Source organism: Notolepis coatsorum, assembly GCF_963971535.1.
Source record: "Notolepis coatsorum genome assembly, chromosome: 1".
Lineage (NCBI taxonomy): Eukaryota > Metazoa > Chordata > Actinopteri > Aulopiformes > Paralepididae > Notolepis > Notolepis coatsorum.
In genome coordinates, this window is record NC_140165.1 from 188,475,245 (window position 1) to 188,499,405 (window position 24,161).

Below are 24,161 nucleotides of genomic sequence, written 5' to 3' on the forward strand. Positions count from 1 at the left end.
ACACTACTCTATTACTACTACTAGTACATACACACTACTCTACTACTCCTACTAGTACATACACACTACTCTACTACTACTAGTACATACACACTACTCTACTACTCCTACTAGTACATACACACTACTCTACTAGTACATATGCACTATTCTACTACTTACTACTAATACATACACACTACTCTATTGCTACTTCATGTGCTAGACTGGGTCTCATACAGTTTAAGGGGCAAATTGGGCTCCATTATTCCAAAGCCAGACTAACAGAGATATACCCCAATGTAAACAATAATATATAATAATAATAATAATGTGATCGCTGTAGCCACACCCCTGCCAACCTTATAATAATAATAATAATAATAATAATAATAATAATAATAATAATAATAGCTTGCCTTGGATTTATATAGCGCCTTTCATGAAACCCACAGATGCTTTACAAAGCAACAAAAAGACGGATAAATCATTAACAGAAAAATAACAACAACAATGATGGACAGGGAGACGACTAGAGGCCATAGGCCTTCACGGACAGGTGGGGTTTCACTCATAACACTTTGAGTGCCAGCCGACGAGATATCTTCGTTTTTAATCGTTATTTTTTTTATTAGCGATTTCCATTCATATTTCATCAATCTAGCCTCATTGGAATGGACTCAATGAAAATGGATGAGAAAAGAAAAATCCGGAATCCACATTTTACTTCTCAGGCAAGTAACCCGAGCCGATCGGACTCATTGTGGACAGTCGGAACAGTGTGGAATATATATTTCCAGTACCCAGCGTTGGATCAATAAACGCGATCGATATTTGGAATGGCGATCAGGAATTGGAATAATCTGTTTGGAGAACATCTGATCTGAGGTAAGGAATCTATTTTACCAGTATTGGGATAATCAGAGCTATTTTCACCTATATATATCAGCGTGTGCCATATGTGTGTGTGTGTGCGATCAGGAAATAAGAGAATCGATTTTTCAGCGCGCTTCTATAGCGTGCATAAGTACACATATACTATCGATAATCTAGCGTTTATTTGAAAACGATTCATAAATAGGCCGAAAAATTACAACGTGTTTTGTGTATTACAGTAAAGGGCGTTTATCACAGAATCTTCTGAAATCTTCTGGAAGTTTCAAGAAACAAGCGTTTTTCAAAATGGTATAAAACGGAAATGAACCGATTATTAAAAAAATAAATAAAAAAAATTATCCGTTTCGACAATGTTGACTGCAAACAAGTCATTGATAAGCAACGGCCACATTAGACACATAGCCATAATTTAAGATATAGTTTATGCGTTTGCAAATATGAGAGCTCTATCATTGAAGTGGGTGGCGGCATTTAAGGGGGTAAATAGGAAACGGAGGCCGGCACCGAAAGTGTTAAAAGGGGGTGTTTTTCTTCTGCCCCAAACTACTAATATCATTTTAGGACACTTTTTTAAAACCCTGTCCGACATCCTGGAAACTGATCTGCAACCATGTCCCTGACCGCCATCTTTGGAGTTCCTGAAATGAGATGATATTGCATTTTCCTCTCTCATCCTCCTCATCTCCTGGTCCCCCTCATCACCACCTTTCATGTGAAGACATGGTGTTCTTTATTAAAGTTTATAGAAGTTCAGTGGCAGGCGGCAGTGTCTCTGAGGAGCCCTTCTCATTTATTTTCTCCTCCTGAACGTCTCCTCCCCCTCTTTTCTCTCCCCCTCTTTTCCCCTTTCTTCCTTTTTATTTAATTTTTGTTTTGTGTGTATGTTTATCGGGGTGGGTTTGAGACTGAGCCTGATGATTTATTTATTTACATCCATAGTGCAACTAAAAAAAAATAGTTTTTAAATCATTTGGATACATAGCTTGTATGTTTCATGTCACATTCATTGTATCGTCTAATGTCCAGCCTGTGTGTTGTCCTGTTGGAACCAAGTCACATTCTGATGTACCCACACACTGGTGAATAAAGTGTTGCTGATTCTGAAGAACATGATAATCTTTTTTTATTTTACTGTGTGTGTGTGTGTCCATCAGGGGAGCCATCAGGAATGCATGTCAGATGTTGATGATTCTGGGTCTGGAAGGCAGGTCTGTGTATGAAGAAGACTTTGAGACTCCTTTCCTAGAGATGTCTGCTGAGTTCTTCCAGGTTTGACCCAGTCTTTCATTCTCACATTCAGTCTCTGCTATAGAACCACATGTCATTATTACATTCAGTCTCTACTATAGAACCACATGTCATTATCACATTCAGTCTCTGCTATAGAGCCACATTTCATTATCACATTCAGTCTCTGCTATAGAACCACATGTCATTATTACATTCAGTCTCTACTATAGAACCACATGTCATTATCACTAGGGATGGCACGATACCACTTTTTCATGTCCGATACCGATATCACAGCCTTGAGTATCGGCCGATACCGATCCTACCCCCACCCACAAAAAAATTTGAGTTTCACCTTTTATTTTTTTGTTCTTTGTTTTTCTTTTATTTATTTTTTTACATTTATTATTTGAACGGCTTAAGGCTATATCTGTACTTGATGTTTGTTTGTTGTGTTGCATATTTGAAATAAACTTCAATCAAATCAAACCCCCCCCCCCCTCTTAAAAACAAAAACCTGTGTTTAACCTAGCCATCTATAAAACATCATGCTAAAACTGAAACAAATGTCCTACTCCCCTAAAGGAAGAAATACATAGCAAACATGACAGTTATGCAATAGTGCTGCTGCTTTTTATTTTGTTAATCTTTTAGTTAATAAGACTACAGCGATTTCATGATGGCTTCCTGTCCTCGCCCCCGTTTTCCGGTGCAATGCTCGGAGATTTTTAAATCATTGGTAAACAAACGTAGTGCTGAAAATATACAATTTGAATGCTGTTTTGATAGGGTTATGATCTTACTCTTGGCTACGTTTGAAAAAGAAACACAACATTGTACTTATTTGGAATAGCCATGTCGGAGATAAAATGCCGGTTTGCCAACATGAAGCAAGGCGGAAACCTAACGTTACATTTCCTACAAAGGGGCTGGTCGTCCTGCACAATACATTCGGTTATTTTCTCTGTTAGAGTTATCAGCTTTGCTTTGTTACCGTCTGCAGGGAGTTTCTCACACTTCTGAATGGTTTCCAGCGAACTTAGTTGCGGTCTTGGCATTCCTTCGTTGCACGTATAAATTCGGCATACTCCGTTTCAATGATGTAACGTTAGTCCAAGTGTTTAATTAAGTCTGTGGTGTTGAAGTTCCCAGCCATCCCTAGAAATACTTCCGTAGCAGATATTACACTCGGCTGTGTCGTGTTATGCCACATACACGTGAGTCCTCTGTATTTGTGAGTGTCTTTATTGTTAGCTGTTACGTTAGCTCTGTAGCTCCACCATTATCTGCTCCTAGTCTACCTGTCCGTGACCCCAGTACGTTGGCCTGTACTCTGTGTCGTATTAGCACGCATACACAGGCTGTTTTGCCTTTTTCTTCTTGGAGCTTAAAATAACTCCACACGGGCGGCTAGGTGGTGTAGTGGGCAAGGCGCTCGCCACCAACGCTGGATACGCTGGGTTCGAGCCCAGCTCTCGCCGTTGCTACCAGCTTGGCTGGTCGCTCATACTAGCACAATTGGCAGTGTTAGGGGTGGGAAAGCTGGTGGGTGGGTCCTGGGCGTTGTGGACAGCGACTCCTACAGTTCGGTCGGGGCGCCTGCTCAGCGAGGGAAGGATCTGGAGGGAGGTAGTGTGACGTTCCACACGTTACACTCTCCCAGTGAGAGTCTGCGCTGCCAGGCTGGCTGCCGGCTGGCTGCACATGTGTCGGAGGAAAGCATGTGACAGTCTCCAGCCTCCCGGACCAACAGTAGGGGGGAGTGCGCAACAACCAGGAAGGGGGTTGGGAATTGGCATAACGACTGACAGTGGGATGGGAGAAAAAATCGGAAAAAAGGAGGGGGTAAAAAGATAATAATAAAAAAATAAAAATAACTCCACACAGCTGACATGACTGCGGGACTCACGTTTAGCTAACGCTAACGTTGTTGTCGCGCTAGTACTGTTAACGTGGTGGCACGCTTCACGCCGTGTATCAGATCATAAAATACGTCCTGTTTTTCCGATATCCAATCCCGTGAATTTGGCCAGTATCGGACCGATACCGATACTGAGTATCCGATCTGTGCCATCCCTAATTATCACATTCAGGCCTAGATCCACAAAGAATGAATTGCACGGTGCTAATTGCACCCTTACTTACAATTCATTATGAATTGAAAATGGGGGACTCTGATGTAAACAAGACTAAAGTCTTTCTGGTCTGCATCCCCTTAACACATTGTCTGCCAGGCATTGTACCCATCCGTATGCCCAATCTGCCAGTGCTGTAACCCTATGGAGATGTTTACCTTCTTTGCAGGGCTATAACTTTTTTAATATTATAGCTATATCGACATTACTATGGCCCATTCAACATCGGGTATCTTATCGTTCCGGATGTCGCTACTATACAACTACATGTCATTATCACATTCAGGCCATGTCCAGATTTAGGCAAAGTATTTGATCGTTTGCACCTTTCTGCCACACGGAACTGCGTTCTGGCAGCCTGAAGACGGTACTTTCTGATACCAGCTCCCAGAGTGCGCAATTCTGAAGACGCCCCCCATTGCGTCACCATCTTTACAAGCGATACGCGTCTTCTCCTGAACCGATGGCGCGATAGCCCACCTTACCCAGTGTGTGAAAACATCACAAGAACAATGACATGTACAGCTATTGAGCTTGATCGGGCTTTTACAGCTTTACATATGCTGTGCTCTCTCTATCTGTCTGAAGCGAGCGGGGCTCTGCTGTACACACACTCCCAACCGAGGCGCACACACATACTCACACGCATCTCCCTTAATCCGCATGCAAACCCAGACAAAAAAAAATAAACATGATACATATGTCTTATATGTCCTGGCTAGAAGTGTTTATTAAACACCGGGAGTTATTATTAACTGACAACCAACAGGAAACAAACAATATTTTCTTTTATGCCCTATAGAAGCGGGCTGAAAAATCGATTATCTTATTTCCTGATCGCACACACACACACGCTGATACGTAGGTGAAAATAGCTGATTATCCCAAGACTGGTAAAATAGATTCCTTACCTCAGATCAGATGTTCTCCAAAAAGATTATTCCAATTCCTGATCGCCATTCCAAATATCGATCACGTTTATTGATCCAACGCTGGGTACTGGAAACACACATTCTCCGCTGTTCTGGTGGTGGGCAATGACTTCGATCGTCTCCGGTTACTTGTCTGACAAGTAAAATGTGGAAGCAGGACTTTTTTCCCCCATGCGTTTCATTCAATCCAATGGGGTGCAGTACCATCCGGAGAGACGATAGGGGGCGGTATTTTCCCTGTTCGAGTTCAGACAGATCCCCACTGGTAACGTGAGGCTAGATTGATGAAAAATGAATGGAAATCGATAAATAAATAATAAATAACGATTAAAAACGAGATCTCTCGTCGGCTGGCACTGAAAGTGTTAACTCTGAAAAATTATTGCATCACCCGAGCCTACCCGAGTATAGCCGAGGGGCGCCGACGATCACTGTGGAAAAAAGCGCCCCCTGTCGTCTCCCAGATGATATAATTGATTTTGGAATGGACTCAATGAAAATGAATAGGGAAAAAAATCCGGTACTCCACATTTTCCAGTTCACTGATCCAGCCGGGGTTACTAGAGTTCATTCTGGAGCCTCAGATCCCCGCGGATCATGGAGTTCTACTGTATCGCGTTGGATCCATACACGTATCGATTTTTTCGAATGGTGATCAGGAATTGGAATATACCAGTTGGATACCATCTGATGTCAGGTAAGGACTCTATGTTATCAGTGGTAGGATAATCAGAGTAAGTTTGATGAAGTTATAAGCTGTTTTGTGAAATGTCTTCTTTCGGTTTCACTGTAAAAGTCTGTGAGCAAATCAACGGAGCGATTATCAGTGCGCGGCCGTAATGTGCGTGCGTGCACGTATAATATTGATCATCTAGCGTTTATTTGAAAACGATTCATAAAAAGGCCGACGAATATCAACGTTGTGGAATATTCCACTAAAAGACGATTTTCATAGAATGCTCCAGAATGAGCTGTTTTTTATATCAAAACGGGGGCTTTTCTAACTGCTCTGAAACGGCAACGACGCGATAAAAAAACAATCTGTCTTCACAGCACTGACTGGAAAATAGTCTTTGATAATGCGATGGGCAGATTAGACACATAGCCATAATTTAAAACATAGATTAGGCGATATTAACGTTAACATTGGCGCCGATGGTGGCATTCAAGCAGTAAAACGGAAAACCAGGCGTGGCGCTGAAAGTGTTAAGGCCATGGGTAGGTAGGGAATTTATTTTATTATTTTTTATTTTATTCTTTCCCACGGCGACTATGGATAGGGTATTTCTTTATTTAATTAAAATGTTCACAACAACATGGATGCATGTACTCTGCCAGCATGTTTAATATCCATAATAGTAAAGGTTTGACTAAGATTTATATGAAACTTTATTGTTAAAGATTTTTTTTATATTTTTTAAATTAAAATCTTTTAAATCGGCAGGGTCGGTCGGCAACCGGAAACAAACCATTTTTTCTTTTAGGCCTAGCGTGCATAAGTACACATATACTATCGAATCTAGCGTTTATTTGAAAACGATTCATAAATAGGCAGAAAAATTACGACGTGTTTTGTGTATTCCAGTAAAGGGCGTTTATCACAGAATCTTTATTTTTTTCTGAAACTTTAAAAAAACTAGCGTTTTTCAAAATGGTATAAAACGGAAATGAACCAATAAAAAGAAAAAAAAATCCGTTTCGACAATGTTGCCTGCAAACAAGTCATTGATAAGCGACGGCCATATTAGACACATAATTTAAGATATAGTTTATGCGTTTGCAAATATGAGAGCTCTGTCATTGAAGTGGGTGGTGGCACGCAACAGGGTTCCGGGGCACTGCATGGCTGGCACTGAAAGTGTTCAACAACAATGGCATCAGAGTAGTTGCATTTGTGTTACAGAAGCTATTGAGCTTGATCGGGAGGCTACTGTGATGCAATACACGATACTAACTAGAGATTAGCGTCACATAGCTGGCCTTTTTTTCCTGAAAACCCAAGCATATATTGTTCCATAGCATACGCCTTCAGTTGATTGTGACAAATCCTCTCTTACCTTGATGATTAAAAAGCCTCCATAATTTAGTAAATAAAGCTGTAGCCAGCCAGCTAGCATTGATGCTATTCAAAATGCTATCCACTAAGGCTGTCCCCGAACCCTGTTTTTGGGATTCGAACTTCGTCAGGGTTTTTCGAACGAACGTTCAAACTTTAGTTTTTAATAAAAATAAATAATTAAAAAAAAAGTTAAATATTTTTTTAATAATATTAAAAAAGTTAAGCTGCTAGCAACAGACACTATAACACTTCCGGTCGGGGGTTTTCAAAATAAAAGAGCGATGTCTAAAAACAGGAAAGACATTTATTTTGTAAATTTGTGGCACGCACTTATTATCTTGACTGTTTCGTTTTTACGGAAACCTTTTTTTAAATGAAAACGAAACGTAAACGAAAAAGATCAAAATCGTTTTAGTCTGGACAAGGCCTCAGTCTATAGAACCACATGTCATTATCACATTCAGTCTCTGCTATAGAACCACATTCCATTATCTCATTCAGCCTCTGCTATAGAACCACATTCCATTATCTCATTCAGCCTCTACTATAGAACCACATTCCATTATCACATTCAGCCTCTACTATAGAACCACATTCCATTATCTCATTCAGCCTCTACTATAGAACCACATCCATTATCTCATTCAGCCTCTACAATAGAACCACATTCAATTCTCTCATTCAGCCTCTACTATATAACCACATGTCATTATCTCATTTAGTCAGATAAGGATGATGATAAGCAGTAGTGTTGCTCAAGTCCCCCTTTAAAAATCGTTCAGTCCCCCCAAAAAGATTTCCCCCCCCCAAAACACCATCTTGGCTCCATTAGCTGATCTTCGTGCTGATTATCTAAGATAGGTCGCAAAGGTAATTGTATCGTAAAACTAGACAACCTAAGGTACCCACGCTCCAAAGTTAGGCTGTACGGCCCATGGGGACATTAACGTGTGTTGTCGGGCCTTATAAATAAATTTGATTTGATTTGAGTTAGGCTACATTTTGGCGAGGGCAAAAAATTGCAGGGTCATATTCAAAGGGATTCCATGACCTCTCACCTTAACTCATTCAGCGCCGGAGGCCTAGAGCATATTAGTTCCTACCACACCAACGCTCTAAAAGATAGGAATAAGTGGCGGTGTTTGCAGGGCTATATATATATTCTATATTATAGCTATGGATACAATACTATGGCCCTTTTGACATCAACTATCTATCGTTCAATATGTGAAAAAGAATAAATGTTTCCATCAATACGTTCGCGTGTTATACCGTGGTGAATATAAGTATAGTTTTAGAGTGATCCTGTCTAATCCCAGAAAACTACGATATGCGGCAAAACGTGAATTTCACTAAAAGTGTTGCCGTTTCTCGCCTGGACACGCTACTATTTCCAAATCAAATGTATATAATAGGTATTATGTTTCATCATGAATGCATGAAAGGGGGGGGGGTCGTTTTTTGATGCTTTGATCGTTACCAACAGCATACGTCGTGGAGTAACGTTACACACACGTTCTGATCGAGGTCAAATCATGGTTGGATCAAAGCAGGATTGATATCATTTAGTCCTTACCTTCACTAGGAGGTACCCCAAAAAGAATATTCCAATTGTCTGATCGCGAGTCCACGTACTGGTGTCCATCGTGTCGCCAACATAATCCACCACAACAGATGCATCGGAGGCATTTGACGCTTCTCAATGTGATCAGGATACCCGCTCGGCCCGCCTGACAAATAAAAGTGCGCCCGGAGACATTTGATCATTGCACAGGCCAAGATATAAGGTTTCAAAGGGTGCTCGATACTGCCACCTGGATGGATGCGGCCGGTATTGCACTTAGGCATTTTCAGGATGATTTCCCATGTTAACCCCGAGTCCGTGTGCCTGTAATGAATGGAAATATCGAATAAAAGAAATAACGATGAAAACCCGACTATACTCGGGTCTGGCGCTGAACGGTCGGCGAGATAACCCGACTATCCTCAGGTCTGGCGTCCAAAGAGTTAAGATATCTGAACAAAAATGGGTCCTATGGCGTCTCCTCTTTACAGACAGGCCTAATGTATGCTAATCCCATACAGTCTTGGGGGCAAAACCATGCAATGTAGTACAAATGTGTTATTTTCACCTATTGAATTGCATACATTGGGTATTACTGGAAAGCTGGACTCTTTGCTGAGCTTTGATTCTCTGTCCGAACAGGATTGGGCCTGGCTGTAATTTATCTTAGCACATTGAGTGCCACGCCCCTTCCGGGAAGTGACCACTTCCGTGCCGCCCATTAACCCCATGTAAACGTAGTTGTAGTTTGTAGAACTAAACCTATATTTTATCGTATCGCTATGGGTCTAATAACGCCCTCGAGTCTCATTGAGCTACTTCTGGTCAACGTGCAAAAAACTGATTATTTTTTCATCCGTACATTTCCGTTTGATACCGTTTTGAATATGAACATAGTCCGGCCGCTGCTGAGCAATTCCAGGGAAAATAAACACTGTCATTTTTCACCTGATTATCGGATCTTCCTTAAACCAACGCTAGATCATAACTATTATCCTTTGTGGTGCACGCATGCAATGTGGTTTAGACCGGCGCGCCCCCCCTCCTGCATCCCAACGGCAGAAGAGCCAGACACATAAACACATATAGCTTAAATCGCAGTAGAAATAAATATCAGATCAACGCAAGCTTTCATATATAGTGTCCTTACCTGGTCTCTGAAGTAATGAAAAAAAAAAATCCAATAATCTCATCGCCATTCCAGTTATCCACAGCGATCGTGCCTCCGACGTAGGCCTGCCGCGATAAGCAATAAATCGATTAATCGGTGCGATAATTAAAATGAATGCAATGATTTTGACGGGCGCGATTAATTGCTATTTGCGCGTTTGTTTTAATGAGGCGGAACCAGTACCTCTCGTCAGTCACTCTCCGTGTGGGGGGCCGCTGGCTTTACTACAAAGCAAGCACAGCACGGGAGCTCCGTGGGGCAGTAGCAACGCCACATAGCTTAACTACATTTCTCAATAGTGTTGCTCCTTTTAACCAAGTAGTGTTCTTTGTAGTGTAACGTTAGCTATTTTTAGACCCAAGTAGTTACTCGCTACTGCCCGGAGAAACTGGACTGCTAAATAAAGATTAAAGATCTAACGTTGATGCTCATTCAATGTTAACAACATTAGCTAAATAGCTAACAAACGAAATACAACGTATAGCTACAACACAGAATAACGTTAATACAATTACATGCATCATTGTTTACAATGAACGGGTGGGGCTAGTCAAAGGACTGGACACAGGGACAAGTTAAACATGAATTAATTTATTATAACAGGTAGTTTCGAGTCGTGCCTACGCACCACAGGGCTACTATTATATACGGCTTTGACGCTTCCTCCTCATCGTTGATTGCCTGTAGTAGCTGCATCTAACGTTAGTAGCTAACGTTAAAACTAACCTAAAGTTAGTTGTTCACCAACAATCTCAACATTTGTTTTATCATTAGCTCAAAAACATAGAACCGGACGAGACAAATTGTCCGCTCATACGTTCTGCTAGGATAATAACAACAATACTTCCGCTCCGGTCGGTGGGTTTCAAAATAAAAGTCTAAAACACCGGAATAGACGGAGCGGTGGGCTTCAAAATAAAAGTCTAAAACACCGGAAAATACGTTTATTTTGTACAGCATTTTCCTCCACGAGTACTCGAGTACATCATGTGATCAATCGATCTGGATTATTTTTGCCCATCCCTAGTTTATCCTGTGCTGAAGTCTCTATTCCAATAGAGATAGTATATATTTTGGTGTTTATTTGATTATTGTTTCACTGCCTTTTTATTTATTATGTTTCCAGTTTTTTCCTCACTTTATTAACATTTTGTACATGGTACCGCGGCGCAAGGTACATTAATAATACATGTACATGTTAAAAGGATGACACAAAAAGCCAGACGGAGGGCCACTTTCAGTTTGTTTTATAATAAACAATCAAACTGAGCATTTTTTATTTAGGATATTTAAAATGTCTTCCAATGTTAAATAAAAGTTTATTGCACTTTGAAACGGTGTCCTTGCATTATTATGCTATTATCATTATATTAGTGAATTTTTAAAAGAAAATTGAGAACTTTTGGGAAATAAATGTCTCCAAAAAAATATTCTCTAACCGGTCGCAATAATATCGCTTATTGCGATATTTTCGGGGGCAATTAATCGCCCAGCAAAATGTGTTATCGTAGGCAGGCCTACTCCGACGTTATTGGGCATTGCTCTTCAACGGGCGGGCGGGGTCAGTTGTCCAAGGCATCCCTATAAGCGTGTGTTTTGCCGGAGTGTTTAGGACCCGCCCCCACGCCGCAGATCGGTATAGAAAATAAACGAACCCGTTTCTAACCGGGTGCATTACTGGCCGAAGGCGTTAGAGGGCGGTGTAATACCGTCTGCCAGCTTAGACACACTCGGAACAGTATGCACAAGGTGCCCCGCTGAATTATGAATGGATATAGATAATAAAAGAAATACCGTGACAGAAACGTAGATCTACGTTTCCGGCACTCAACGATCGGACGACAGAAACGTAGTTCTACGTGACGGCACTGAAAGTGTTCAATTCCCCTGGGCTTGAATCGGGTAGGTGTAGACTTATAGTGGCTGTGTGCTTGGCCACTACATAATTGAGCATGGCAATTATTTTTATTTAATTTCAAACCTTTATTTAAACTCGAAAGGAAATGGGGGTTTCCCTCATTTACAGTCACGTCGAGTGTACATACAGAAAATAAGCGGGCGGGGGGGGAATTGTTGAAAGGGGGCGCTAGTTTATTTACTATCATTGTTTTAATATCAGGACAACAACTTGACTGGAACCAGAGAGGAGCCTACATGCAGTGAACACACTCAAAATCCCACTTCAGAAACAGGGAAAGTGTCACTTTTTAGCAAAGAAAGGGGTTATATAAATAAATATATATATATTATATATATTTGAATAAAGGTTTTATTGGGTCCCATTGTTTGTTTACCTTTATTTACCCAGGGTAGGTTCGCTGAGCACGGATGCTCTTTTTCAGCTACGCCCTGCTTCACATTCACACAGTTCCATTCACACCTGGGAGCTTCCCAGTACAACCACAATCTGACACCATTGGCCACTGAGCAACTCCACCGGAGCAGTTGGGGGTTAAGTGCCTTGCTCAAGGGCACTTCAGCGGTTGGTGTTAAGGGTATGGGAGAGGGTTATTAATTCACTTCCCCAGCCCAGATTTTTCCTGCCGGTCTGGGGGATCGAACCGGCGACCTTCCGGTCACAAACCCGCTTCTCTAACCTTTAGGCCAGGGGTTCCTAAAGTGGGGGTCACCAGATGATTTAAAAAAAAAAATTATAAAAAAAATCCTAAAAATGGGTGTCCGTACTAATACACATTGGCAGTATTAGGGGGTGGGAAACTGATGGGTGTGGATCGGGCGTTGTGGACAGCGACTCCTACAGGTCGGATGGTGCGCCTGCGCAGTAGAATCAGGAAGCGATGGGGGCGGCGCCCCTCCAAAGCGCAGACCCCTGGCGCTGAAAGATCGCGCCGCGCAGGTGAAAAGATGCGACTGCTGTTACCTCGAGTATCGGAGGGGACTCGTGCTATGTATGACTTGCAGCCGGCTTGTGGGAGGCAAGAAACAGGAGAAAAAGTGGAAAAAAAAAAAAAAAAAAATCTAAAAATAAAATAAATTTTTTTTTTATGCAGTCAGGCCACTGAACTTAGAAGCAGCCCAGGCCAGTGTTTCTAGTTGCAGCAGCGCAATAGTTAGATAACCTAGGTGGGGAATAACCAGGAGATCACTGCAACTCGCACAAGTTGGAGAACTATCTCTCTCTCTCTCTTGCTCTCACACACACACAAAGGGAGCTGCATGTGATTGGTGGAGGCGGGACCCTTACAAAAAACTGTTGTTGCTAATCATTGACACATGCTAGCCTGTAATAATCCCCCCCAGAAAAATCTACTTTGCATTTGATATATTGCAAATATATGCCATCACACATACTGGCATTTAAAGGGTTAGAATTATAAAATGAATATGTGGTGTTATGATCAGGGGGGCTGAAGTTGAATAAAAGATAATATTTTTTTCAATCTGACATTACAAAAAAACAGAAAATCCATCAAAATCAGTGTTGTTGCTAATCATACATATGCTAGCCTGTTTTTTAACAATAATTTGTGATGCCATCACAAACACTGGCATTTAAAGCGTACAAATAAAAAAATTCCTGCACCAGAATGCAGGAAATGAAGTCTTTGTGGGGGACCCCAGACCCCCTGCTTAAAAAGTGGCCTGACTGGGGCTATATTTTGCACTATATTTCCTGGCCTGAATGATTTCCCCAGTCCGGCCCTGGTTAAAAGCCTCCAATGCTTATGAGTGTGTGTGCGTTTGAACGTTTGCATGTTTCAACCACACATTTCCATTTATAAAAAAAATAAAGAATACAAAAAATTATAATCTTTTTCTTTGACATTTTTTTTTTACCTCCTATAATAGTGGGGGTCGCGGCTCTCTGACACCGTTATTTGGGGGTCGCGGCCTGAAAAGTTTGGGAACCCCTGCTTTAGGCCACCGCTGCCTTAGAAGCCTTCATTTTACACACAACACTGACAGGCTTAATTGACTCAACAAACTGAGCCAAATAGAAACATTAATGGCTGAGCATTTCATAGATGATGAACTGAAAATGAGGAAAACTCCAACATTTTGGGAAATTAGCTTATTTAACATCTTCCCTGGAGTTAGACAGAAGATACATACCTTTTTCGTCTCTCTGCATGCATTGGGCTTAGGGAACGCCTGGACCGTTAGCCTAGCGTAGCTTCATCACTGGAAGTGGGGCAGACATCTAGCTTAGTTCACTACAGTCAGGACATATACTCCAAATACAATCAAAATACAACTCCCAAACGTTCCTGTAAACATGTTGTGACCTGTGTATTTACCACATCTCCCAGTCACACAAGTCTCCCAGTCACATGAGTCTCCCAGTCACACAAGTCTCCCAGTCACACAAGTCTCCCAGTCACACAAGTCTCCCAGTCACACAAGTCTCCAAGTCACACAAGTCACACGAGTCTCCCAGTCACACAAGTCACACAAGCCTCCCAGTCACACAACTCCCAGTCACACAAGTCTCCAAGTCACACGAGTCTCCCAGTCACACAAGTCTCCCAGTCACACAAGTCACACAAGGGACTGGGAGACTTGTGTGACTGGGAGACTTGTGTGACTTGGAGACTTGTGTGACTGGGAGACTTGTGTGACTGGGAGACTCGTGTGACTTGTGTGACTTGGAGACTTGTGTGACTGGGAGACTCGTGTGACTTGTGTGACTGGGAGACTTGTGTGACTGGGAGACTCGTGTGACTGGGAGACTTGTGTGACTTGTGTGACTGGGAGACTTGTGTGACTGGGAGACTCGTGTGACTTGGAGACTTGTGTGACTGGGAGACTTGTGTGACTGGGAGACTTGTGTGACTTGTGTGACTGGGAGACTTGTGTGACTGGGAGACTCGTGTGACTTGGAAACTTGTGTGACTGGGAGACTCGTGTGACTGGGAGACTTGTGTGACTGGGAGACTCGTGTGACTTGGAAACTTGTGTGACTGGGAGACTTGTGTGACTTGGAGACTTGTGTGACTGGGAGACTTGTGTCTGGGAGACTTGTGTGACTGGGAGACTTGTGTGACTGGGAGACAAGTCACACAAGTCACGAGTCTCCCAGTCACACAAGTCTCCCAGTCACACGAGTCTCCCAGTCACACAAGTCTCCAAGTCACACAAGTCTCCCAGTCACACAAGTCACACAAGCCTCCCAGTCACACAACTCCCAGTCACACAAGTCTCCAAGTCACACGAGTCTCCCAGTCACACAAGTCTCCCAGTCACACAAGTCACACAAGGGACTGGGAGACTTGTGTGACTGGGAGACTTGTGTGACTTGGAGACTTGTGTGACTGGGAGACTTGTGTGACTGGGAGACTTGTGTGACTTGTGTGACTTGGAGACTTGTGTGACTGGGAGACTCGTGTGACTGGGAGACTTGTGTGACTGGGAGACTTGTGTGACTGGGAGACTCGTGTGACTGGGAGACTTGTGTGACTTGGAGACTTGTGTGACTGGGAGACTTGTGTGACTGGGAGACTCGTGTGACTTGGAGACTTGTGTGACTGGGAGACTTGTGTGACTGGGAAACTCGTGTGACTTGTGTGACTGGGAGACTTGTGTGACTGGGAGACTCGTGTGACTTGGAAACTTGTGTGACTGGAGACTCGTGTGACTCGTGTGACTTGGAGACTTGTGTGACTGGGAGACTTGTGTCTGGGAGACTTGTGTGACTGGGAGACAAGTCACACAAGTCACACGAGTCTCCCAGTCACACAAGTCTCCCAGTCACACGAGTCTCCCAGTCACACAAGTCTCCAAGTCACACAAGTCTCCCAGTCACACAAGTCACACGAGTCTCCCAGTCACACGAGTCTCCCAGTCACACAAGTTTCCAAGTCACACGAGTCTCCCAGTCACACAAGTCTCCCAGTCACACAAGTCTCCAAGTCACACAAGTCTCCAAGTCGCACAAGTCTCCCAGTCATACAAGTCTCCCAGTCACACGAGTCTCTGTCACATGAGTCTCCTAGTCACACAAGTCTCCAAGTCACACAAGTCTCCCAGTTACACAAGTCTCCCAGACACACAAGTCTCCAAGTCACATGAGTCTCCCAGTCACACAAGTCACACCAGTCTCCCAGTCACACAATTGACTTGGAGACTTGTGTGACTGGGAGATTTGTGTGTCTGGGAGACTTGTGTGACTGGGAGACTTGTGTGACTGGGAGACTCGTGTGACTTGTGTGACTTGGAGACTTGTGTGACTGGGAGACGTGGTAAATACACAGGTCACAACATGTTTACAGGAACGTTTGGGAGTTGTATTTTGATTGTATTTGGAGTATATTTCCTGACTAGTGAACTAGGCTAGATGTCTGCCCCACTTCCAGTGATGAAGCTAAGCTAGGCTAACGGTCCAGGCGTTCCCTAAGCCCAATGTATGCAGAGAGACGAAAAAGGTATGTATCTTCTTGTCTAACTCCAGGGAAGATGTTAAATAAGCTAATTTCCCAAAATGTTAGAGTTTTCCTTTAAGCATACATTTTTTTTAATTGCCATTGGGTTGAGGGGGGGGGGGGGGGGGCGTTATGGAACATGGATGTCAAAATAGGGGGTGTTGACCCAAAAAGGTTGATAACCACTACACTACAAATAATAATAATAAAATAAAAACAAACATATCCCAGGTGGCATATATTACATTATATGATGGTCATCACATGCTAATAAAACACACCCTCTGTTCTGTCAGATGGAGAGTCAGAAGTTCCTGGCTGAGAACAGCGCCAGCGTCTACATCAAGAAGGTGGAGGCCAGGATCAACGAGGAGATCCAACGCGTCATGCACTGCCTGGACAAGTCCACCGAGGAGCCCATCGTCAAGGTGGTGGAGAGAGAACTCATCTCCAAACACATGAAGACCATCGTGGAGATGGAGAACTCTGGCCTCGTTCACATGCTGAAGAACGGCAAGACGGAAGGTCAGTTGGAGAACGGTACATGAGAGGAGAGACGCTTCAGTATAGGTCAGTCAGAGACAGTAGATTACAGTAGGAGACAGTAGATTACAGTAGAGGGCAGTATATTACAGTAGATTTACTGTAGGGGACAGTACTGTAGATTACAGTAGGAGACTGTAGATTACCGTAGGGGACAGTAGATTGCAGTCAGAGACGGTAGGGGACAGTAGATTGCAGTCAGAGACGGTAGGGGACAGTAGATTGCAGTCAGAGACGGTAGGGGACAGTAGATTACATTTGGGGACAGTAGATTACAGTCAGAGACAGTAGGGGACAGTAGATTAGAGTCAGTTCCAAGCCATGGTTTGTAGATAATTTGTAGAAGTCCAGTGCTTCACCTGTCCAAGTCATCTTCATGTACAGGATTGGTCAATCAGAGATGGTAGATTAGAGAAGAGAGAATCCGTTCCAAGCCTTGGGAATGTTTGTAGATCTGCTTATAGTCCAGCTCTCCACTTCACAAGCCCAGAAAGTCTAAACTCACTAATGTTTGATCTTCTACTTCTACAAACTGAAACTGTCAAATTGCATAGAATTAATTTTGAAGTAAAATCTATGGGTGCACTGATCAAGCGGTCAGTGGATTTGGGCCGGTTGTGTTTAACCGTTTGCCCCCCGCCTCCGGCGTGACTGTCAACCGGGTCGGACTGTCCTCTGTCCGCGCCCGACCGCGTCACGTCGCCCGGGCGGGGATCGGCTCTCGTAACATGGCGTCAGGGGTCTGCGGCGATGTCGGCTGTCATAATCACAGTGTATGTGATTATGTGTCACATTTACACATGTGCACCTAGGGCTGGGCGATATGGCCAAAAATTATATCGCGATAACGAAAGACAAGTCTGTCCACTGTCTCTTAAAACTGCCCTGTTGCAGGTAAAACAAATAAAAATAAATAAAATCGATATTTTTTCCCCCCGATATCGATTATTAAAATATATCGCGATAATTATCGTTATCGTTATATCGCCCAGCCCTACGTGCACCGCATGATGGTTTACATCATGCACACAGCAGTGCAGATGGTAACATCATAGCCAAACGCACACATGTCATCATCGTGGAAGTTGTGAAGAAGATATAAAGCTTGCAATTTGTAATACCTGTAAGGCCAACATAGGCAGCTACGAGCAGAATTGGGTGAAGGTCAGTCTCTCCCTGCCGCTCCTGTGTCTCTTTGAGTGGCTAAAACATTAGCTTGTTAGCTAAATAGCTAACGAAGCTAACTGTTGGACATACCTGCAATGAGGGTTTGTTAGATTACAAGGTCAAATATACCTCTGGCTCTTCAACTAAAACATTTCCAGGAGCTGCTATAGATCCATTTTCACCTTGGATCTAAACACTGTAAACACTGCGTGCAGGAAAGGCAGCATGGCAGAATCGGTCTAGTGTAACAATCACACTAGGCTGTCAATCAAAGTCATTGGGGCGGGACTAATCTCTAGAACTGGTCAGGCTTGAGGCACCACAGACGCCATAAACCTGGTTACATAATAGGTATTGGCTGTTATGTGTATGTATGTATATATTGAAAATGAATGAAACATCCTAATGTTTTGATAATAACCTGGAGCACTTTTAATTTTGAGATTTGAGTGAGATAAGGTCATGTAACCCAGTGCAATGTAATAGTCAGTGTTTTAATATGAACTACTATTGATTTTTCATTTAAAGAAAAGTTACAAAAATGTTTGTATGATGTCACAATTATAGTTTTAAAAGAAAGAAAATCGGAATTACAAGTCAGACGTCGGCCAAAAATATTGCAATCGGTGCATCACCTAGTAAATTCACTTCAACACTAAGGGCGGGATCCACTAAGAATGGATTGCGCGGTGGGAATTGCACCCTTACCTGCACAGGGTTTGCACTCGGATTCTGCTCCGTCTTTGCTTGCTATCCACTAAAGGACATTGCGCGGATGAGATACCAGCGTAGACACGCCCATTACAGTTTTCCCCTGTGCATTTGGCTCGCGGGGCAGTCTGCACTCCTGACAGGCTGTTGACAAAAATAAGACAGAAATGAGGCATAGACACAAAATACAAATTAAGCATTCCGTCAGCATTGCATCCGGTGCAATTGGCGCATATTTAAATGAGGTAATATGGGCGGAACATGTCCCCTTTCTATGTAAATGAGCTTCGTCGGAATCTGCTCGGTATCCACAACGGCCGCCGCCAATTGCACCAACCAGTTAATTCGACGCACCTGCCGTCTTCACAGACGTTGTGGTAAATAAGCGCAGATCCCTAAGCGCTATAAAGAGGCATCATGCCAGCGTCACTGCCAGCGTTGTTGCCAGACGCAGGCATTGTAAAATGCCAGGCGTGCCCCGTGAAAGAATATTTCGAAGGAGAATGTCACCTTTTTTATTTAATTGAGACCGAAATACACTGGTTGCTAGCTCAATCAATCCTATACATTTTGTCCTGTACAGCCAGAATCTATGGACAGATTTTGTTGATTGAGGTTTCGTTGGAACGGCAGACAATAGATCTTATAAACAGTATATAATTTGTTGTGAGAAATATAAAGCCACATGCCGAGATAGCCTTCGCAAAGTGGCGTGATTTGCTCCAAGTCTGGCAGTGAACACCATTCGAAATAAGGCTAAGCACTAGACCAGGTAATTTCAAATGCTTGGTTCTGAGATTATCAATACAGTAAACATTTATTTCTGATAGGCGACATGCTGATCAGCAGTAATGCAACGTCATGATTATTATTATTATGAAGTTATTATTATTATGGGCGGCTGGGTAGCACAGCGGACTAAGCGTCTGCCTACCACCGCAGATACACTGGTATCGAATCCAGCTGTCAGCGGTACCTCCGGCTTGGTCGGTCGTCCATACTAACCAATTGGCAGTGTTAGCGGGTGGGAAGCCGGCGGCAGGGTTTCCGTTAGCCGGTAATTACCGGTATTTGACCGGCAAAATCTGTTGAAGTCCGACATATTTAATCTCTCCGGTCTTAATGTCCGGTGAAAATAATTCCCTCTAAGCACAATTTGATTATTTGAATTGTATTAAAATAGGCTAAAATTAAATAGCCTATGCGATAAACGAAACAATCATTACATTTGTTTCATCGTTGCATCACCAAGCAGGTATAATAATGACAGCGATGTTGTCAGCGGGAGTTTAGTGCTGGGTTTGCGAGTGCATGCAGCTGCAGAGCCACAGAATCCACCATGTGTGCCGGCACAGTGCAGTACTCCAATTCAGCCATTGGCAATTCAGCTGTTGGGTGGGGGGCGCTGCTGAGCGGTCCCCAGATAGGGCCTGAAAACAGCTGAATCTGCTGCTCTGCAGCGGCATACTCTCGCAAATAAGTCGTTGGGAGGTGGAGAGTCATCACGCAAACCCACGATAATGTTGCCGTCTCTCTCTGCCAAATTTCTCAGTTCTTCGCTTGATATAATTAATACAAATGTCCAATATAACGGAATTCGTTAGCTCATAAAAATGTGATTATAACAGACTGCTGTTTATTAATGTCGGGCCGACTGCCCACAGACACCTATTTGATTTAAAGTCAGCAGCAGCACAGAGTCTCAGGACTTATTTTATTTGGAATATAATGACTGTATATGCAAAAGTTGCCTAGTTTTAAGTTAAAATATTATAAATCTACATGCCTTGAGGATGTCATTCTTTATATAGCCTGCCTATCAATTGTTTTTAAGCTCAATAAACTCTGACCGGAATTTCTCTCATTTGACCGGTAGATTTAAATCTACCGGACCCTGAGACAGAAAAAAAAAAATTCTAACGGAAACCCTGGCCGGCGGGGTGTGTATCCTGGTCGTTGTAAACAGCGACTCCTACAGGTCGGTCGGGGCGCCTGATCAGCGAGGGAGGGAACTGAGGGAAGTAGTGTGAGCCTCCCACACGTTACGCTCCCCCAGTGAGAGTCCTCGCTGTCAGGTGAAGAGAAGCGGCTGGCTGACTCTGCATGTATCGGAGGGGACATAATAATAATAATAATAATAATAATAGATTCAATTTGTACCGCACTTTATATTTGCGAGAATCTCAGAGTGCTACAGGAGATGTAGTCAAAAAGTTAAATGAATAAAACAATTCAAATGAATAAAAACAATTCAAATGAATAAAACAACCAATGAAATGGAAGAACATAAAAGTAAAATAAAATAAAATTATAATAAAATGAATAGAAGTAACAAATAAAAGAAAAATGCAGGCAAAAGCATGTGATGGTATCTATCAACCCTCCCTAGACCGGCAAGTGGGGGGCAAATGCGCGCAACGACCAGGAAGGGGAGGGGGGAATTGGCATAACGACAAAATTGGGATGGGAGAAAAATACAGAAAAAAAGGAGGAGGAAAAAGTAGATAAAAAAAATGTGTTATTAAATGAAAAATAACTATAATATAATTATGAAATCAAATATTGGCCAGGGCTTTACAAATTAATAAAGAGATTGAATACAATTAACACATTGACCGCCAGCAGCAGGGGGCGCTGATCCCCCTTCATCGCCAGGTCTTTATTCAATGGATATAGTTTTAGACTGCGACATTTGCGAGTGCTTAAAATATATCTTATATTATAGCTATGGGTCTAATACACCCGTCGATTGTCAGTGAGTTGCTTCCAGTCAACATGTACGAAACAGATTGTTTTTTCATCGGTACATTTCCATTTTATACCGTTTTGAATGAGTATAGTTTTGGTGATTCTTAGTAATCCCAGGAAAAGACGCGATAATAGCCCTTTAGTGGAATACACTAAACACGTTGTCATTTTTCGCCTGATTATCGAATCTTCCTGAAATCAACGCTAGATTATCATTATTATCCTTCCTCATGCATACATGAAATGGCCCTCGTAGTGCGGCGCTCCCCCGCCACCTCCTCCCACTCAACGGTAAACAGCCCCACACACACACACACAGCGTCGATCGGGGTAGAAAGAAATATCAGATCAACGCAAGATTTTATATATAGAGTCCTTACCTGGTATCTGATGTAATGCAAAAGAAATAATCCAATTATCTGATCGCCATTCCAAATACTGCTTGTGGAGGTCCATCCCACATTACAGAGCGTTACACATGAACGTTACACATTACAAACCCCGCCCGCACGGCTCGTCCCAGAAAAGAAACTACACCATTTCTAATGGAGTGCAATACCAGCTGGAAGGCGTAGGCTGCGGTATTTGCCCTTTTGCGAGCTCAGACCCATTCCCAATGTTAACATCAGGCTGGATGGATGAAAAATGTATGGATATAGCGGATAAAATAAATAACAATCCCAAAAACAAGTTAACTCGTTTTTGGCGATATTCGCATGGCGGGCACTAACGAGTTAACTCGTTCTTGGCAATTAATGTGTTAAATGGGATATAAACTAAATTAAATATAGCACAATAGAATATAGTACAATCAGGGCTGTACGCTAAGCTTTTTCACTAGGGGCACACTTGCCCCTAAATGAGAAATTTAGGGGCAAAAAATATTTTTTAGGGGCACATTTTTAAATAACAATTTTACCATTATTTATATCGATTGTTTTTTATTTAAAAAAAAAGAAAAAAAATTATTTTATATAATTTTTTTTTAATAAAATATATATATTATATAATCATACTTGTAGTTGTATTATCTGCGAGACATCGCCACCACGCAACAAGTCTAAATGCTCGCTATATGCAACCAGCTCCACTGTCTGTGTGTACTGAGTAGCCTCCAGCTACGGCCAGGATTCTCCGGAGCTGCAGCTGGGCCCTATACTGTAGCCTCCAGCTACGGCCAGGATTCTCCGGCGCTGCAGCTGGTCCCTATTGACTATATTCAGCGTGCCCTCAGCTCGAATACGCATCGACTCAGTGTTATATGACATTGATATCAGGACGGAGCTATCTGAACCATTTAGTTTAATGGGACGTTTCGTTTTGAACAGTAAGCTAACGCAAGCTATCATGCACTACTAGACTTACTGGAGCATTTGTTGATAGCTATCAGTAGCTAGCCAGCTGGCAGGCTCACCGAGGTCCCAGTGTTTACAACAGCCACGGGTGCGAGAGCGCTGGAGGAGGAGCAGACGCCGCAGCTCGCTGATCATACCTGCTGAGTGCTCACTGCTCAGCTCGCATGAGTGACGTCATCGCGTCATCACACGCCTTGGATAATTTAGGAGTGAAATGCGAATCCAAGGCTTGAAAGCACTACTCGCAAGCCCGCCCCCAGATAATATTTACCAATCGCAACGGCCAATTAAAGGGGCAATTCGCGACGATATCATCGCACTATACAGCCCTGACAATTATATGTGACGAATGTAATTGGACTAGGACATTACAAACATGCAATGACGAAAGATAGTGACAAAAACATAGGATGCAATGTGTCATGAAAATACAAATTAAGCAAGCTCTATACATTACGAAGTAAACAAAATACAATACGAAATGAACAGAATACTAATGGTGAAAAATACGTTATGCAAATGTTTTGTGTCTATAGTCCAACACACACGGTGGGCGATTTTTTAAGCGAGGCGACTGACAGAATTGTATCGCTTCCATTGTTATGAATGAAACAACCTGTTTCTCTCTCTCTCTCCGTCTCTCACACACACACACACACACACACACACACACACACACACACACACACACACACACACCACACACACACAGGCACGCGCGCCTGCTGTGTGCCTAATTTCTGGCTTATTTTTCACTTCCTGATATCTGCCAACAGCGCTGTCAGGAGTGCAGACTGCTCCGCGAGCCACACATATTGGGCGTGTCTGCACTGGTATCTCATCCGCACAATGTCGTTAGTGGATAGCTCGCAAAGACGGAGCAGAATCCGCATGCAAACCCTGCGCAGGTGATTGATTGATTGAAAATTGTATTAACAGATTGCAGAATGGGTACAATACAGTACGGCTCAATACACACAATTGTTAAGGGGATGCAGACCAGAGAAAGTATTTCGTCTTGTTTACATCAGGGTCATCAGGGTCCCCCATTTTCGTGTGTGTGTGTGTGTGTGTCTCTCTCTCTCTCTCTCTCTCTCTCTCTTTCTCAATCTCTCCACACAGACCTGGCCTGCATGTATAAGCTGTTCAGCAGAGTTCCTAACGGTCTGAAGACTATGTGTGAGTGTATGAGCTCCTACCTGAGAGAGCAGGGCAAGGCTCTCGTGTCTGAAGAGGGGGAGGGCAAGAACCCTGTGGACTATATCCAGGTAACTCCGCCCCCTACCTGTA

General features: G+C 42.9%; 1 protein-coding gene across 1 annotated transcript in view; it reads left to right on the plus strand.

Moving 5' to 3' along the window:
* LOC311233006 (cullin-3-like) overlaps window positions 1–24,161 on the plus strand; it is a 135,242-nt gene that overhangs the window by 60,084 nt on the left and 50,997 nt on the right. Inside the window, exons 5-7 of the mRNA XM_084319859.1 lie at window positions 2,031–2,145; window positions 16,644–16,872; window positions 23,994–24,139. Of these exons, the coding sequence (XP_084175985.1) occupies window positions 2,031–2,145; window positions 16,644–16,872; window positions 23,994–24,139 (490 nt within the window). The remainder of the gene's footprint in view (window positions 1–2,030; window positions 2,146–16,643; window positions 16,873–23,993; window positions 24,140–24,161) is intronic.